The sequence below is a fragment of the Populus nigra genome, chromosome 2 (genome assembly GCF_951802175.1).
Source record: "Populus nigra chromosome 2, ddPopNigr1.1, whole genome shotgun sequence".
Lineage (NCBI taxonomy): Eukaryota > Viridiplantae > Streptophyta > Magnoliopsida > Malpighiales > Salicaceae > Populus > Populus nigra.
The window spans coordinates 37,839,198-37,857,953 of record NC_084853.1 but is presented as its reverse complement, the minus strand read 5'-3'; the positions used below and the strand labels follow the sequence as shown (position 1 = coordinate 37,857,953).

At 36.4% G+C, this 18,756-nt stretch overlaps 2 protein-coding genes and 3 non-coding genes across 6 annotated transcripts; 2 read left to right on the top strand and 3 right to left on the bottom strand.

Moving 5' to 3' along the window:
- The first annotated feature begins 860 nt into the window (after positions 1-860).
- On the top strand, positions 861-8,051 carry LOC133682580 (uncharacterized). Of its 2 annotated transcripts, XM_062105977.1 has the most exons (11): positions 861-1,193; positions 1,839-1,992; positions 3,489-3,663; positions 4,044-4,159; positions 4,266-4,325; positions 5,087-5,237; positions 5,417-5,483; positions 6,564-6,635; positions 6,782-6,847; positions 7,245-7,407; positions 7,574-8,051. In XM_062105977.1, the coding sequence occupies exons 1-10, from the start codon at positions 999-1,001 to the stop codon at positions 7,377-7,379; spliced, it is 1,191 nt and encodes a 396-aa protein (XP_061961961.1). In that variant the 5' UTR covers positions 861-998; the 3' UTR covers positions 7,380-7,407; positions 7,574-8,051. The 2 variants fall into 2 exon arrangements, with proteins under 2 accessions (XP_061961961.1, XP_061961960.1); XM_062105976.1 differs by lacking the exon at positions 7,574-8,051 and having other exon boundaries at positions 7,245-7,473.
- A 1,912-nt stretch (positions 8,052-9,963) lies between these two features.
- On the top strand, positions 9,964-15,814 carry LOC133682579 (nucleobase-ascorbate transporter 1). The gene is made up of 14 exons (XM_062105975.1): positions 9,964-10,318; positions 11,210-11,307; positions 11,564-11,740; positions 12,284-12,384; positions 12,470-12,545; positions 13,050-13,109; positions 13,196-13,383; positions 13,458-13,554; positions 13,800-13,886; positions 14,096-14,154; positions 14,254-14,345; positions 14,701-14,778; positions 14,871-15,031; positions 15,226-15,814. Exons 1-14 carry the CDS (start codon positions 10,240-10,242, stop codon positions 15,436-15,438), a joined length of 1,566 nt encoding a protein of 521 aa, XP_061961959.1. The 5' UTR covers positions 9,964-10,239; the 3' UTR covers positions 15,439-15,814.
- A 321-nt stretch (positions 15,815-16,135) lies between these two features.
- Positions 16,136-16,221, bottom strand: LOC133684398 (small nucleolar RNA snoR77Y). Its single transcript, XR_009837899.1, has one exon. It is a non-coding gene; the product is annotated as a small nucleolar RNA snoR77Y (small nucleolar RNA).
- Positions 16,222-16,340: 119 nt separating this feature from the next.
- Positions 16,341-16,487, bottom strand: LOC133684402 (small nucleolar RNA snoR2/U65). Its single transcript, XR_009837903.1, has one exon. It is a non-coding gene; the product is annotated as a small nucleolar RNA snoR2/U65 (small nucleolar RNA).
- A 189-nt stretch (positions 16,488-16,676) lies between these two features.
- Positions 16,677-16,740, bottom strand: LOC133684403 (small nucleolar RNA U49). Its single transcript, XR_009837904.1, has one exon. It is a non-coding gene; the product is annotated as a small nucleolar RNA U49 (small nucleolar RNA).
- Positions 16,741-18,756: the final 2,016 nt, after the last annotated feature.

The window sequence follows — 18,756 nt, the reverse complement described above, 5'->3', positions numbered from 1 at the left end:
CATAATTTGATTGAGTTGGCTCAGATCTTATATGGACCAAGTAAATTGACAAAACGATTTATTGTCAATTAATTGAAATTGATATTTCAATCACAATGAAATTCGTATATAGGAAAAATATGTGATGGAAAAACATGAGATGGAGAAATTGAATTATTTTCTTACGTAAGAATTTGAAAAATCAAAACACTTGGTCCTGTTTGTTTTTCCGTTTTAAAAGTTTTCTGAAAAAATTTAAAATTGTTTTTGCGTTTTAAAAACATTCTACAAAAAATTAAAAATTTTTACACTTGGTCCTGTTTGTTTTTGTGTTTTAAAAGTGTTTTTAAAAAAAATTGAATTTTTTATATTTTTTTCTTTGCTTCAAATTAATATTTTTTAGTGTTTTTAGATGATCTTAATGTGACGATGTTAAAAATAATTTTTAAAAAATAATAAAAAAATATTATTTTAATATATTTTCAAATAAAAAATATTTTGAAAACCATAACCACACTCTAGCACGCTTGAAATCATGGAATTATGAATATAAAGGGGAGTCAAGAATTTTTAAATGGGAAAATAAAGAACCAACCATCTATCACAAGTTTGCTCTTAAATACGTTTTTTTTCCTTATATTTTGCTTTTAAGATGGATAAAATAAACTTTAATTTAAGAGATATTTTGATGGATCCATGACGGAATTCTTGACATAAGGACTAACCGAAACAATTACGAAAGTTCAAGGTAGTATTTTAAAAACTATTTTAGTTAATAGACTAATTTACATTTGACCAAAAGTTCAGGGACTCGTATGATTTAGCCATACATAAATAAAATTAGTTATAAAGTTTAAAAATTCCAATACAGAAGTTTCCAAGGGACACGTCAACGATGCACACCAACTTGACCGTTTAGGCATCACGTTCAGCTTTCAATTCAAGCGACTGGAAGAAGAAAAACCATTTTCTCTTCGCTTTCGCTGGCTCCATCGATTTCTAGCCAGGGTTTAAAATTGATGGCGGCTTCCGCGGAGATCAGCGACGGAGATCACGATGCGGTGGAGCTGATCGTGTGCGACGCTTCAGCATCAGAACTGGTTCCCGATGAAATCAGTGGCGATGGTGCCGTCTTGGCCTCAGAGGAGATAGCTCCTCTTTTGAAGCCTAAGATCAACATCTTCTCCGTGTCTCACTCTCGCAGAAAACCTAGAGTATTTTTACTCTCTATTTCTTTTCGTTCTTTCAATTTGTAACCATTCTTTAATTTGTTGGTGATTTGTGGAAATTTGATTTCAATGTTTTGATTTTTTATTTAGAACGATTTAAGTGGAGTTATAGTAGAATGCTGGAGATGTGTGTTGTTTATTTTTGACAGAAACTTTCAAACTTCGCTGTTTCAGATTCTACTTGTCGCCCATTTAGGCAAAAGAGCAGTTTTCATTTATCAACAAAATAAAAGAGTTTTTATTTTTCACTTTTCCCATATTTGAAGGAGGACTAGTACAAGAAATTAGCTGAGTAACCCCATCCTTTTGGCTCGTAAAAGAAAAAGGATAGAAAGAAAGAAAGTTAAAGCTGATATTATCAACAGAGCAGCAGGAAATGAACTGGGGAATCAGTGGTGTTTTTTATGGCTGAAGATTATTGGGACACGCATCGGCCACTGTGATTAACAATTGAGTCCTTTTTTTGTGCAAACACTAGACAAAAAAATATGCGTGGAAAAAAGTGTTTCGGACATTTTGGAGTAATTCATCATCTGTTTTCATAGGCTCTTTTCGTTAGTGTTTGAAGTATGAATGAAAGGGGAAAAAAATTAGAGAAGTGAACAATGGTTATTTTGTATTTCTTTGCAGGAGCAAGGGACAAAAATACCTGATATAGAGACATTTCCGGTAACACAGTTTGTTTTGTGGATATGGGGTGGATCGAGATACTCTGGTCTATTATGTGTGGCCATATCATCAACCATCTACTTTGTCATGGAAGTTCTTTCTGATTTTTTCTCTGGTGAGTAAGCTATTTACCCTTTTATAATTGAACATGAGTTTCTGCTCTAAGAACATACTTTGAGCATTTTTAATGTAATAGAATTTTATATGGAGTCAAAAATTGGTGACTAAGTGGAGAATTATTAGACAAAATGGAAGGAGAATAGTTTTTCAGTAATTGTACTTCAGTTTATGTATTGTACATGACGTGGAGCTTATGTATGTATGGTTGAACCAAATATCTTGGGATTGTCTGGTACTGTTTTCTAAATCTTTTTGCTGTGAAACCTTTGAAACTTATCTCTGACATAAAACAAGTTTTGGCAGCATGTTTTTCACAAGAATTTTAGTATGACATGTAAGAATGACCCTCCATTCTTAGAGCATGCTTCCAATTCCATTGTACACGAAAAAAGATTTGAAGAAAATCTTTTTTTCTTTTTTTCCTTCCATGGTTAGATCTGATTTTTATTCAGATTGCTTGTTTATATAAGTTTTTAAGGATTTATCCATAAAGAAAACATGTACCTACCTTTTAAATTGGTACCTACTTCATTAAATTACATGTAACTATTAATTTTCTAGGGAAAGTAACTAGTGAATGGTGGTCTTGATTCCTTATAAATGGGAGAACTTCTAATGATAAATAGTTTCTCTTAAGTACTCTTGAAACAATGATCTACACTGGATGGTTCTACAAATGAAACTAAATGAGAGTTAGGTTTTAGATCTGAAATCCATTTATTTAGTTTTGCTGACCTAAAAGTTAAAACATTAGATGTAAGTCATGATATGAGAGTGAGGTCTAAAAGTTAGAACATTAGATGTAAGTCATGATATGAGAGTTAGGTTTTAGATCTGAAATCCATTTATTTAGTTTTACTGACCTAAAAGTTAGAACAATAGATGTAAGTCATGATATTTTGTTTTTGGCTCATAGGTGAGCCTCACAGGATGTTCAAAGTTTCAAGAATAAATGATGGCAGTAAATTAGCTATTCATGCCTTGACTTGGGGTACACGCTTCTTTTTCTTTGCAACAATGTGGTATTTAGTTTGATTGTAATAACTGGATCCTGAACTGTCATGTCATATCAATGAGGGTTGATGCCATAACAATGCATTTGGGATATGAGATTATGGGATGAAGAACCTGCTGGGAGAGCTCTTAGTGTTTTACGAGTTTGGAAGGGAATTTTAAGCTATTCTAAATTTTCTAGCATTCAGCAAGACCACAGATAGCATATGGTCACAGAACCATGGCAAACTTTTCATTGAACATAGTTTACTTGTGGTTGGTATACAAGTTACATTCAATATGAATATATTTGAGTTTTCACATGTGATTTCTTGCGATTCCTGGGTCAAATTTTGGGGCAGGTTGGAGGAATGGAAGTTGTGTGGTTGTTAAAGCTTTTCAATTTGAGAATACCACCTATATGGAAATTTATTAGGCTATCATTTTTATTCTAGTTTTAATGATTCTTTTCTTTATTATTATAAATTGTAATGGCAGCTCAGTCAATTCCGTTGTATGAGACTGCATTTGCAAGATGTACAATAACCCTGATATTGTCATATCTGTGGTTGAGAGGAAACGGACAGCCAATATTTGGACCAGCATATGCTAGGAAATTTCTCTTTTCAAGAGCCTTAACTGGATGCCTCTCATTGTTGAGTTTTATTTATTGGTAAGTTTCACTTCATGTCCTTGCTCCTCTTTGTAATTTACTACTTATTTTCGTTGCTCATTAGAAATGAATTCTTTGCGTCATGTTAGTTTTGTATTTCTTGATGAGATATATTGTCAGAGTACTTTCTTCTTCCTAATCATGCAATCTAATTGCTAAGATCAGATGACCATAGATGTTTCACTGCAAAATTACCTTCCTACATGAGGTGTTAATGACAGATTTGCTTAATAGAAGAGATATTTTTTTGAATGTTTTCTTGTTGCTAGAGAAGCAATGCATTGCCTGCTCTACCGTGCTTTAAAACATTCTTCTTTAGCTCTTAAAGTCACAAACTTGTGCATAAACTACTAGCTAACCACCTATTTTTGTCCTTTCAGCATTCGAAGGTTACCTTTGTCCCAGGCTATTGTATTAAGCTTCACAACTCCAATTATGGCTTCAATTGTGGCAAGAATAATTTTGCATGAGAAGTTGAAAACTGTTGATGTTGGAGGTATAGCAGTATTTCTTCATTTTTCTTATTATTTTCAATAGAAAAATTAAACTACTATGTGTGCAATGCAAGGTAATTTCTTCGCTTGTTGCTGTTCATTTTGCAGGTCTTGCGTGCAGTTTCTTTGGCGTGCTCTTCATTTTTAGACAGATACTTACTACACAAGGTAGAGAAGTGAGTTAACAAAAACCTCTTATCCTGTGCCGAGAATGGATGTGTTAAATATTTAGGGACTGAATCAATTATTTTCACTATTTTATTTTGTCAGGAATCTCAATGATGTTAGTAAATTCCCTTGCCTTTTCATTTTAAGCTCTCCTCTGTTCATGCATAGGTTGCTGCTGCATGCTCCATGCAGATGGTATTGGTATTCCTAAAGGAGAGCAATCTGGGACTATGGAATGTGTACTGCGTCATTAACTCTCTCTTTACCACTTTTTCTTTGCCCCTCCTCTCTGTCTCTCCATCTATTACTTATTTTCGACCATTCCTAGTACTGAGGACATCATAATGCTTCTGATGCAGAAGGATAATAATCCGTGAGGCCATTCCCAACTTTGATTTCTGCCAATCCTGAATGTGCATTTTTATAACGGAAAGGCATGCTAATGCATTTATTGATGGCAACATTTTAGGCCATTTAATGAAGCTGGTGTATTAGATAACCTCCAATGTTCTTCCAATGTTAGCAGGTCCATTGCTTGCATAAGAAATGGTCATGTAACAGGGAACAAAACAATTCCTTCCCTCTTCTTTGATTCCATGTCCTTTAAAATTTGTTTGTAGCTTTATGCGCAGTGGGTTTTAGACATAGTTGCATTCTGCAATGAGGCCGCTAGTTTATCCTTCAATTGCTTCTCTTTTGATAGAATTGTTAGTCATTGTTTATTGACTTATCTGTTATTTAACTTGTTCAATTTGTGACAGGAGCATTACTTAGAGTTGGGGAAACAAATTATATAGCCATCATGGGCAGGAACCATGTATTAACAGTGCTGGTTGCTTTGTTCTCATCTATAACTGGTGGAATCAGCTACTGCCTTGTAAAGGCAGGTGCAAAGGCATCTGATCAACCTTTGTAAGATTACCGACTTGTTTTATGGATCTCAGATGATGCTCATGTTTTACCTTCTGCAACTCTAGTCCAGCTGTTTCTCTTTTCATACCTAGTAATTTCATTTCTTTCCACGCAATTAGTTATGTACTTTGCTCTTGTATTAAACCTTGCTATTTTGTCTTCCTTTATTCCTATTTTAGGGCCACTGTTTTTTCATTTGGCATTCTGGCTACCCCTGCCACAGGAATGTGTGCATTTGCCTTTGAGGTATGTTACATGACATTCTTAATATACACAAGTTTTTGCTTATGTGTTTCAATCCTGAAATTCCTCCGGCTTATTTGTGTCATTGTATTCCTTCACAATGGGCTTTGCAGCCTAAAATCCCAACATTACCTTGGCTGCTTGTAACATTGCAGGCGTTTTGCCATTACCTTTTCACATTAAACATATGCTCTTTTGCTAATTGTGATGGTCACTATTGAAGTTTATTATTATAGAAACATGTACTTGAAATTTCTTTTAAAGTAGTCCTAACCCAATAGCCTAGATAGTTGCACGTTGGAATTTTTTAGTTAAGAAGATATGTAATCATGAACCATTCTTGAGTAGAGGCACTGATGTGATAGCCCACCATGGCGAGCTATGTGCAAAGCCTGATGAATGCATTTACTCTGCCTACTCTCAACCCTGTGAAAAGTGAACAGGATAATGATACATATTGTATCTTAAATGCCATTTAGGAAACGAATCATTCTCCAGAGCTACTTTGTATTGACTAGAGAGGTCATCAACCTGTAATTATCTAGCTAAATGCATGGCTTGTAATAACACACGTTACAGCATATTTTTCAAATCTTCACAGCCGCCAGGTCATGCAAAAGGAAAAGAATAAAAGACATAATTTTGTCACACAAATTCTTAGCATCTAGTTGAGGGAGTGCTTAATGATTTATAAGTGTCTTAGAATTCCTCCATTTTCCCTAGCTAATCTTTTTCTTTCTAAATGGCTTTCCCAAGCTAATCTATTTATCAAATTCATGCTCGACCCGCCGACCTTTTATGTTGATTATTCTTACTCTGTGTTAGGTAAGCATTAACAAATTTTGGCTATGAATAGAATAAATATTAATGATTTCAAAAGAATTGACATTTTTAATTTTCAAATTTCCATCAAAATGCATATTTGCTTGAAGTAGCTGCATTTAATAACTGAACATGAGCTTGCATGCTCAAGACAAGAGACCATTACAGCAAGCAATTGCCTCTTTATCTGTTCAGCTTTATGCTATACATGTTTGTACATTTGGTTGTTTGTAAATAATGAGTTCTATTTTCATATTGCAGGAATTCGTGCTCCCAAATTTTAACACTTTTTTTCTTATGCTTATACTCGGTCTTCTGTCCTTCTCTGCAGAGGTATGACTTTAAACTCTAATTCATATTCATGCTTGCCTTTTAGCACCCAAACAATGGTCCTGTAATTTCAAGAGTAGAGCATAGCTTGTCAACTCAGATTTCTGATTGTTTTGGCACTGGCTTCATATGTTTGTGCTCTGTTCTAGGTGTTTTTTGCCCGCGGACTTCAGCTTGAGAAGACCAGCAAAGCTGCAAATGTCCTGTACATGGAGGTACTGTTTTGTTAAAAGTTATCCCCGCCAACCCCGCCTCCTCCTCCTCTCTCTCTCTCTCTATATATATATATATATATTTATATATATATATATATTTATATATATATATATATATATATATATATATATATATCACCATGGCAAACAGGATACAAATGCTATGCTGAATTCAGAGTTCTGAATCCAAGGCAGGAAACATTTTTGCTTGAAATAATAATACTCAAACTTATCCCCCGTCATGTTGGCTGGTAAACAAAATATAAAATGCCACCTCCTAGTTGTTCAACATGTGTATAGACATGAACGTAGAATTTCACCCGGTTTTCATTTAGTTACATTTGAGCAACAGGTAAAAAATGATTGTCTGCTAACTATATGTTCTCCTATCTTTCAGGTTGCCTTATCACAGTTATGGGGGATTGGTTCGTGGAGGATAACTCCATCTTTTGGTGGATTGGTTGGATGTTTGCTTATCTTAATTTCAGTGTGTTGTACCATATATATTGGACCTGAAAAAGAGATGGAGTGAAAGATTGAACATTTCTGTCTTCTGGAAGGTATGCTCACCAGTTTTGAAAGCTTGAATTTCAATCTAGTTTTTTTATTGATTATTATTTTTATCATCTTTGCCTCAGTACTTTCTGGCTATGTTGTAAGCATCTTTTTTTCGTGCCCATTGATAGATTTAACCTGCAATTATAATTATGCATCTGCTTATGATAGGGTAGGAGCTTATCCCTAAAGCTATGTTTGTTAGGAGGGATGAATGAAGTAAAGTGAAAGAATGGATGGATTAGCATTCATTTAGTTATCTGACTAATAAAAAAGGGGAAAGACGAGAGAGTCAATCCACATCCAATCGAGAGCATTGAAAATTACAGACCAGAAATTGGGAGGATGGGAAATTACAATTGCAGAAGGATTAAAAGGATCTTTTTTATCCTTTCTGCCAAATAAAAAGAGTATTTACATCATTTCCTGGCAAATATAGGGGTGTAAGGGTGTTTTTTCCTTTTTGGGATGAGTTGGAATGCCCATTATCAAGGAGGATGCAGTCCCTCCTGAACCCAGATAAATCGGGGGTGATGCTGCGAGTGTGTAATGGTTTCTATTCTTTCTTTCCCTGTTTTTGTTGTCGATTGTGTGATCTAATTAATCGAAGTTAACCGATAACTAGGGTTCGGAATTAGTATTCTTCAAATGATATAACGATAGTTTTTGCAAGGGAAAAATGCTGCTGGTTTCCCCTTTCCAGCAAGAATGGAAACCATTTAAAGGAGGCAAGACTCCTTTGTGAGCAGAAACTCGTAAGCTCCTTGAACGTGATTGGCGAGTGCAGCATATTTAAAGCGAAGGGTCTGATTGGCTCGTAAATTCTCGGCATGCGGGCATTCATAACACCCTTCAGAGGATTATATCTTTACTGCAATCCGATGCGGTTGGGGTGGCTGTCGCCGTAGGAGTTGAAGTCGATCAGGAAAAATAAAAAAGAATAACAATAATATTAATGAGGCCAAACAGTACAAATCTCCGAATTTGTGTCAAAACCCTTAATTTTGGGTTGGATCTCCTGCAACAATTTTCCTTTCGAAATGAGGTGTTTCTGTTAGGTTTCCGTCAAATTTGAAGGATACGGCTAAAAAAGTGCCAAAACTTGTGGATGTTCGGTTTATCCTTCCGTAACTTATATCTTTCTTTAAAAAAATGTTTCTCATAATATTTGAAAGGGAATAAATGAGTTTTGGAGGAAAAAAAACGAAAGCCTAATTGATGAATCCAATTTAAAATAAAAAAAAATAGATAGAAAGAGCTTCGGCATATTTATTTACTTTTCGAAAAAAAGAGATTGGAAAAAAAGCCCCACGGGTACCCTTTCGAGCGACGAGAGAGAGAGGGGGGCAGATTCTTATCTTGTGAGGTTTGAAAATGAAATAACACGTGTAAAAGAATAACGTTATTTTTTTTTATTAATAAATAAAGTTTTTGTTAAGGGAGGGAATCAGATTTTGGGGACGTGTCGCGATCGCGGGATGCCTATAAGAATGTTGGTCCGAACCGAAAGCTAAAGCCCCCACCACCACCCTTCTTCGTGACCAATCTACCCCTTCTTCTTCCACTTAATCTTCATATTGCCACTTACCTTGCTCAGCACATACCCCTCCCCCCTCCCCCCTCTCACCACAAAATTAAAAAGAAAAAAAAAATCAATGTAAACAGATTCCCTACCGGAGAAGGCTACAGGCTAGATGTTTAATGCTAGCTAAGTAACGTTACAGTGTGTCATTTAATACCCGTCAACTACATCCCTGTTAACAATTAAGACCAGCTTTCATTTCGGCTGCCTGCCAACCTTCTTTCCCATTTTCCGCTAGGTCTTACTCTCTTTTCATCCTTCCGTTTCTTGTTTTTTACTTTCCCATTTGCTGTTTTTGTAGTCAGTCCATAAATTATCACAGTTCCTATATATATATATATATATATATATATATATATATATATATATATATATGGATTAACTTACATCTAACTTAATTAATTTCATGAATATTAAAATTAACAATGATATAAATCTTTAATAATTATAAAAAAATTTAAACTCGTAACTATTAGAAAGTAAACTCCATACCCTACCAATTTAACAAATAAAAATTCTTATATTTTTTATTTTAACTATATTTTTTAATATTAAAAATAAATTTTAAAAAATATAAAAACATAACTTCAAAAACAAAAACACCAAATTTTACTAGTTTTTTTAAGGCCTGACGAGAGGGTCACTGATGACTTGTAACTTGAAGGGTTGCGAAAATCACATCTGACAGACTCAGTAGGCGAGGGGCAGTGGTACCACCACCGTCGTCACAAAATCTTATTGTGGCATTGCCGTACAGGAGAGGAGGAAATGATGGGTGGGCTATCATTGTCCTTCTCATCTAAGACGACACCGTTTCACCCAGCTGGTAAAAGTGTTTTTGACTGTTGTGCAAAAGAGGGGTCCCGGATGGCTATCTGGTAGTTAAAGGAGAAAATCAAGGGTGATTTGAAATTACAAAGACCCATTCAAAAAACAATACACAACTCCCTCAAAGCCAGCTACGTAGGACTTCAGAAGAAAAAGGAAGAGAGGGTTGGGCTGAGAGGTGCCACAGGCACACTACTGTGCACACGCATTGAGGGCTCGCCGAGTGTTTTTGGGTTTATAATTTTTATGTTGTTGTTGCTGCTGCTTCACTTTTGCTAGCTTTTGTTCACTTTATATCTGTCCTTTTACTTTGTTCTAAGTTCCTTCTTCCTTCCTTCCTTCGACTTCTTCTTCTTGATCATCCATCTTCTTTTCCTCTCTTCTTGCTTTATCTTTTATCTCTGTAGTCTTAGTTCTGGTTTCGATAATGGCAGACATTATTAGTCACCCTCCCATGGATCAACTTCAGGACCTTGAATACTGCATAGACTCTAACCCTCCTTGGGGTACGTGCCCTCCCCCCCTCTGTTTTTCGTGCTCTTAGCTTTTTTCTGTTTCAGGAGTTTGTTGGAGTAGCATGAAGATATGGCTTAGCTACAAATACAAACGAGTTGAGATAACTCTCTGCCGCATTACGAACTTGAGTAAAACACGTGGGAGTGGAGAAAACGGATTTTTTTTTAATGATAACGATGATGAAACTATATACATGAGACGACGTTTCAAAGCTTCCTTCTTTCTGTATTTTTTTTTAAATTTCCGATGATTTTCGTAGCTATCAAACAACCGCGCTTTTCTCTTTCAATGGGATTGTTATGGCTTTTCCTTGGCATTGATGATGTACAAAAAAAAAACCAATATGGGAAGAACTGCATTTGGTTGCTTAAGTGAAGCTGTGAACGAGTTTCTTTGCAATTAGCCAGAAACTCCTTAGATTGAATAGTTAATTAGCAAGCAAAGCTACTATTTAATATTTTGGTCCCATGAAACCAAGTGATTAATATTGGTAGCTGCTGCTGGTTTTTAATGGAAAGAAAAAACGCAGTAGTGGGACCCTTTTTGGTTTTTGTTAGGAAAAGAACTTGGAAACCTGGAGTTGCATATCCATCTTGAAATAATACTTTGTTCTGAATGGGATATTTTTGCAGCCATCTAAAACGTTGGTTGGCCGGAATTCAATCTCATTTTTCAATGTTGGATGTACTTCAGTTTCATTTGGGTTGCAATGGAACCAGGTCCCGCAGCAAAACCCAATGGCACACTTGCTGAAAATTGTGCAGTGTGTTTAAATGTTGACTGAAGCATGAAACATTGAAACTGATGTTGAATCTCTGTTTTTGAATGGAAACTCTTGATGTTCATGTGCTAAGCTGTCTTCTTTACTTTCTCATTTGCAGCTGAAACCATCATATTAGCATTTCAAAACTACATTGTAATGCTGGGCACAAGCGTAATGATCCCTTCTGTACTCGTTCCGGCAATGGGCGGCACTGATGTAAGCATGTTATCCATTACACTACCTTCAGCTTGACTTGCATCTTTTGTTATTCACTCTTGGTTTAGGAACTTGCTATTTCAAAAATGGATGTTTGTGGTGATGGACCTACTCCCTCGATACCTTTGGTAATCTTACATGAAGGAATATTAACCTAGAAGATTTGGTTGGTGGGAGTACTGGTCAATGTTGTAGATCTTGAGCTGTTGTCTTTATGTTTTGACTTTTTGAACTTTATCATTGTTCATGCAACCAGGGTGACAAAGCTCGGGTTATACAGACTCTGCTCTTTGTAGCTGGCATTAACACACTTCTTCAAGCACTTTTCGGTACGAGGTTACCGGCAGTAGTGGGAGGGTCATATGCTTATGTGGTTCCGATTGCTTACATTATAAGAGACACCTCTTTGCAACGTATTACAGATGGTCATGAAGTAAGTTCCTCAATTTTCCCCTTGTTCTTTGTCTGCACGCTGTTGGGATCCATGTCAAAAATAGCAGTTGATCAACTTTTTATGCCGTTGGCATTTGGAAATGCAGAGAACTAATCTTAGGAAGTATTTACACTGATAAACCTGGAGAGCTAAATGCTGTCTTTTACCTCGGGTCTTTAGCTAAATAAACTTTGGAATCGAGCCACCAAAAAAATGTTGACCTTTTTGTGAGGAAGATGTGTTAGTGCAAACCCGCCTTGTTACATGAAGTCACCATGCCAAATCCCTCATGTCATATGTTTGAAATGTCATTTTTCATAAACGAAGTCACAAAACAAATGGTTCTCACAAAATGAGCAAGGATACAAGCCTCATATTTAATCATCATAATCATGTTGCAGTGAGGGCCCAAATGAATGTCACCTTGATAGTAGTTGAAGTCCTAGGTCTTCCACAATTTCATTCCCTTGCAGAAGTTAAACTTATAACTCTTTCACTTGGTAGGGTAATTGAAAGAGATCTTCCCATGTGATTGGTTTGCAGAGATTTATTCAAACGATGCGAGCCATCCAAGGAGCTTTAATTGTAGCCTCTAGCATACAAATCATCCTGGGTTATAGCCAAGTTTGGGGTTTGTTTTCAAGGTACTTTGGTAGAATTTGAAAATGTGAGATGACTGAACTACCAATTTACCATTTCTTTTGTTCACCATTGTTGTCTCAATTGCAGGTTCTTCAGTCCTCTTGGCATGGCACCTGCGGTTGGATTGGTTGGTTTAGGATTGTTTCAAAGAGGATTTCCTGCTGTATGTATAGTGATGAAATTTTATATATTTTTTTAGTTGGCATTGATTGGTTTGGCCATGAAGGTGTCTCTCTTTGATGTTTTTGCATTTCTTGAGGCTAATTTAGTATTTTAATTTATCATGGATAGCAAATGTAAGCTGCCTTTTTGTAGTTGTCAAGATCCAGCTAATCATTTTCTCAATGACATAGAAGCTATATTTTTCTATTGGCATCTGGGTTATTATAGAGCCTATTGATGAGGGTAACATTCTGGAATTTTAGAGTATAGAATCTTCCTTGATCAATAGAAGTCCTGAAAGACTTTTCCAGATTTTTTGTGCAACATTTCCTTTTCAACTAGGAAGATCCAACATTATTCTTATTAAGGATAGCATTATGCACCTTTATTCCTCATTGTTATGATACTAGATAGATACCTCATTCCTCTCATGCTTTTCTTCTTTGCCATATTTTTTTTTTTTTGGAAAAATTAATGGTTTTCATTTTGCCATGCTACTTTTCAGCTGGGTAATTGTGTGGAAATTGGGATCCCAATGCTGTTGTTAGTTATTGGATTGTCACAAGTAAGTTGTCCTTTAGAACTGGAATAATTTTCTTTCAATATGAATCATTCCCTCCCTTCATATTGTTTGGATTCTGGGAATTGCAGTATCTGAAGCACGTAAGACTATCAAGAAACTTCCCAATATTTGAACGATTTCCAGTGTTGATTTGCATTGCATTTGTCTGGATATATGCTATCATTTTAACTGCCAGTGGAGCTTACCGGGAGAAGCGATTAATAACTCAAAATAGTTGCCGTACAGACAGGGAAAATCTTATATCTACTGCCCCATGGTATTAAAGATTCAACTCCTCTAACTTACTGCGTTTTTACTTGGTTTGAAATTTAATGAATTATGTTACTTCAGGTTCAAGTTCCCGTACCCTCTGCAGTGGGGCCCACCAACATTTTCAGCAGGTCACTCATTTGCCATGATGTCTGCAGTTCTTGTGTCTATGGTCGAGGTATATCTTTAGTTTTGGAAAGTGCTATGTTATTATCTTCTTTATGGTACCCTATATTGCATTCTCGAATAGTTTGATGTGAACTACTGTTTGGTTCTTTATCATGTCACCGTTCAAATGCTCGGGTGCATTTTGAAATTTAAACTGAAGTAGAAAAACATTGAATTGTACATCAAATCATATAGTTCCATTACTGACCTTGTCTCCTGACAAATTCAAGCTCATTCTTAAATTTGATGCTGCAGTCAACAGGTGCATACAAGGCAGCATCTCGTTTGGCTATTGCTACTCCACCTCCTGCATATGTATTGAGTAGAGGAATTGGCTGGCAAGTGAGTTATTTGGCACAGATATTACTCTCTCTGCATCTTCTGTCATCGAAACTTCTTGCTTGCTCAATCTAGCATCTAGGAAATGGTATCACCAACAATATTGATAACAATTTGAACAATCTTGTAACACCTTCAGCAAACTTGTTTTCCTGGCTGGAACTGTCGTTTTTTTATTGGAGACTTGAACAATTTTTCTGTTGCTTTGGCAGGGCATTGGCATATTGCTTGACGGCCTGTTTGGAACAGGCACTGGCTCCACTGTTTCTGTGTAAGATACTTGAATGAGCCATCTGGAACAGTACCTCGATCCATATGTTGGTTTTAGCATGTCTTGGAAATTGACTGGAAACTTGGTTATGATTTTCAGAGAAAATGTGGGACTCCTTGGACTAACTCGAGTTGGAAGTCGCAGAGTAGTTCAAATATCTGCTGGCTTCATGATATTCTTCTCTATCTTAGGTTTGTATTACCTTCTGAGGCATGAATATATTTTGGGCATGGCTTGTGGAAAAGAGTGCTGTGCCTTTCTGGTTGAATCCATGAGGAGTTTTAATGAGAGACTAAGATGTCAAGCCAACTCAATCTTGAAATCATTTTCTAAATCGTCTTTTAGGAATTAAGTCCGTAACTTTATGTTTCTTTTTTTGTCAACTCCTATGAAGCCTCCTCCTGATCATAATCCGAGAGCAGTGTTCAGCTCAAGACAGTTTTTGTGTTGCAAGTTGAAATTATACTGGTTTATGATTTGATGGTTTCTCGATTAAAATTAAATTGTCACTATAAATGGTTCCTTCAATCGTTTATTTCCTTGCAGGGAAATTCGGAGCTGTGTTTGCATCCATACCCTTCCCAATATTTGCAGCGTTGTACTGCGTTCTCTTTGGCCTTGTTGGTATGCCATTGTCTCACTTGTATGTTTATCTTATTGTATTTTGTCTTGTTAGCGGACTTGTTTTATTCTTATCGCAAGCTTGTTGTTTTCAGCTTCAGTGGGACTGTCATTTCTTCAGTTCACAAACATGAATTCCATGAGAAACCTCATTATTACCGGGCTGTCACTCTTCCTTGGGATTTCTATCCCCCAGTTCTTCAATGAATATTGGAATCCCACACACAACGGCCTCGTCCATACTCATGCTGGATGGGTGAGTATGCTTTACTCAAACTTGAGTATCCTTGAGAAAATATATTCAAGGATCATTTACAGATTGACATATAAAATCTGGGTACACGAGCATTTCCGTCATGATATCCGAATTGTTTCCTGCCTTTTATTATACATTGTAAACTTTTAGCCACTGGTGTCAAATGTTTAACGATAGATCTGGCCTTGTTGCAGTTTAATGCTTTTTTGAATGCCATATTCTCATCTCCAGCGACAGTGGGGTTGATTGTGGCGGTGCTTCTCGACAACACATTAGAGGTGGAGAGGTCAAAGAAAGACAGAGGAATGCAATGGTGGGTAAAGTTCAGAACATTCAGGGGAGATAACAGAAATGAGGAGTTCTACACTCTGCCATTCAATCTCAACAGGTTCTTTCCACCTACTTAAGGACAGTCATCAGAGTAACCCGAGCCAATGATCCTCTTGTCCAATTCAATTAACATTATCAAGCTCCATTTTCTCTTAGAGATGTACATCCGAGATCATTTGACAAGTGTCTTAGCAGGATACATTCTTTTGTGGACCGCAAGGTCCAGGTTGTAGGCATTTGATATCTTGAGAAGGAATAAGAACGGAAATTAGTTCTCAGCCTCGCTCAATCTTTTAGATGTTGCAGGAAAATAAATTGCAACTCCAATGTGAGGCAAATTTGCTTCAGCTCCCATCGGGAAGTTTCCTTTCAAGACCTTGGCAACGCCATTTTCGTCCAAGTCCGTCATGTCAAGTAAATCAAATTTCATGTAGCATTATCATTCCCCGTTTATTTTCTGCTTCTGCTTTAAAAATTCTCAGCAGCTGAGCTTGATTTCGAGTATATTTTATCATACCATCAATTGCTAGTTCTTAAAACGCCATTTTCGTCCAAGTCCCTCATGATTTTCAATTGTTTTCTGATTCTGCCTTCCATCTCACCAGTAGAGCTTGGTTTCGAGTAGACGACCAAGTTATGGGTTTTTTTGGTCCAGCATCTCTATTCCATAATCATAAGACAGTGCCCTTTGTAGGTGTTTGATTCCGGTGACAATTCCGGTGACAAAATTATTTCTATGATTTAAAATTTTCCAAAGGGAGGAATTTAAATATTATGAAGCCTCAGACAGCCAGTAAGATTGACATCAATGTGAAATTCAGCCGGTAATTCCAACATAAATAAACAATCATCATCGGCCCCATAACATTCTTTCCCTGCGCCCAATAAATCAATTATCTTTTAAAATTAATGGCAAAAACATATAAATTATGACAAGTACTATATATATATATAAGAAAAAAGTGATAATAAGGAGGAAAAATGTAATCGCCGAAAACGGCTCCATGGATCAACAGAATAGGGTCCACAGATTCCTATCAGCAAGCGAAACATGGAATTTGTTTCGGTCCAATCATAGCATTGCCGGTCAACGCCATTTTGGCTACCAGCAACGTGGCATCGGACCTTGATCACTCCGAAATCAATATAATTTAAAAAATAAAAACCCTCAGAGACCCGTTCCAAATCACACACACAACGACGCACGGTAGTCCACGCGATCCCGACCAACGAGCAGACCCAGAGAAGACGAATACCGGAAAGGAAACGTTTCTGTTGGGTTGCGATTGGTGGAAGGAAAACGTGGGTACGTGAGCGATCCGCTGCTGATAAAGTGTCATACGGCACTTCCTATCTATGGGATTGCTTCCTCATAGGGGTTTATATTTGAAGAAAACAAAAAACCTAAAAACCATGATTAAATCTAATGAAATTTTAAAAAAACTCAAAGAAGAAACAGCGACTGTAAGACCCTAGAATTCTACTCGGGAGATTGCTGAGCGGAGACTGAGTCTGAGTTGAGGAGAGAGGGGCATCGAGGGGTTTATATAGGAAGGTGAAGAGTAACCCTAGCTGCTGCTGCTGAATTTTTCGCAGGGAAGAGTATTCGGCGAATGGATTAGGGCCTACTTTGTGTTCAGGCCTGCTCGAATATTATAGGCTCGATGAGAATGGATCCATAGTTTTTGCTTTTCGTAGCTTTTTAGTCAGCTATCCATATATCTATCATTTTAGGCTTATACAAGATCCGGCAGGTGGTGCCGTTCAGCCATCTTCCGAAACCACTACAGTTAAAACCCACATATCGTTTGGCGAGTCAATCATCTAAAGGTTTCATGGATTCTATTTTATCATTTGGATAATAGAGGAAAAGGCCAGATCAAATCAACTAAAACGATGATGGAAAATATCAAATGCCTAATTGAAACTCGATCAGTCTCTGCTCAATATAACTAATTGATTATCATATAGGCTAATAAATGAAAAAAAATATTAATGATAAACAATAATAATAATAATAATAAAACATTATGATGCATCAGGCCATCTAGCATCATTATTTAATCACGTGTCAATATTTTTTTTTTTAAAAAAATAAAAACTAAACCGCAAAACAAAAATCTATTTAAATAAATTTGTGTATTTTTTTTATTTCCAGCTTCACACTATATCATGGTCTTTTATATTGTTCAGGTTTCAACTTCGTTTGAATTGGAGTTTGCCCGACATGGCCGGTTTGACCACGCTAGCCTAAATGCGATCTGGTCAACTCATTTGGTTTAATATAGAAACATTACAGTTCACTATTGTTTTAATCTTTACCTAACCTTACTAGACTCAACTATGAAACAATGAATCATCAAAGAATAAAAGAAAAAAGGATTGAAATGAAAAAACAACGTCATATTAGATCAACCTCGATCAACCTTAGTTAACCTTTTAAATTCATGGCCCGAGTCATGATATGACTACAATGAGTTAACCTTGTATGGTAATTAGCCTCATTCATTTCTCTTCCCTTATTTTCTTCCCGATTAGGCCTTAATTGGATTCAGGAGGGATGACATTTCAGATTAATTTAAAGAGTCATCCAAGAATAAAAGACCAAAATAAAAAAAAAAGTTATTAAAGAATCATGGATCAAATAAAAAAAAGGGTTGCTCGCGGATTAAACAAAGAAAAAAACACACAAGTCAACATGTGTGGAAGCCTCACCACGTTCAAACGGTGTATGAGGCTTTATTTGAACTCCATTCACGGTCTTATTGAGTGGCACTGGAATTGTCACAATTGGACCTCTCTTGTAAGATGGCGCTTATTGGCGACGAGTCGTAGTTGTGGATTTGGTTGCTTTTTTTCTTTTTTTCTCCTTTCTTTTCTTTTCTCTCTCCCCTCGTTATTAGAGTTGGCTCGACTTGTTTGACAAAGCGAGCCCAAATATAACTCAATCACCCCTTTCAAAACCAATCAAGGTAAAAAAAACTACAATTCGTTGCTTTTTTTTAACCCTTGCCTAACTTGACCATGCTCAATTGTGAAACAATGAGCCATTAAAGCATAAAATCAAGGGGGAAATTAAGGGATTAAAACTAAAAGGCAATGCAATATTAGATCGACCTTGGTCATGAAATGACCACGATGAACCAATTCGGTATGGAAATCCATCACGTCTATCTCTCTTCCATTTTTTTCTCCTCTATTAGACCTTGTATGGGCTTAGGTGAGATGAAATTTAGGACAAATTTGAAAAGTCATCTAAGAATGAGGGACCAAAATAAAAAAAATAAAAACCAACTCAAAAACAAATTTATTGATCATGGACCAAACCAGAAAAAAAATTGACACATGTGCTATAAGCTCTAGCACATATGGAAGCCATGTTGCATTCAAGCGAT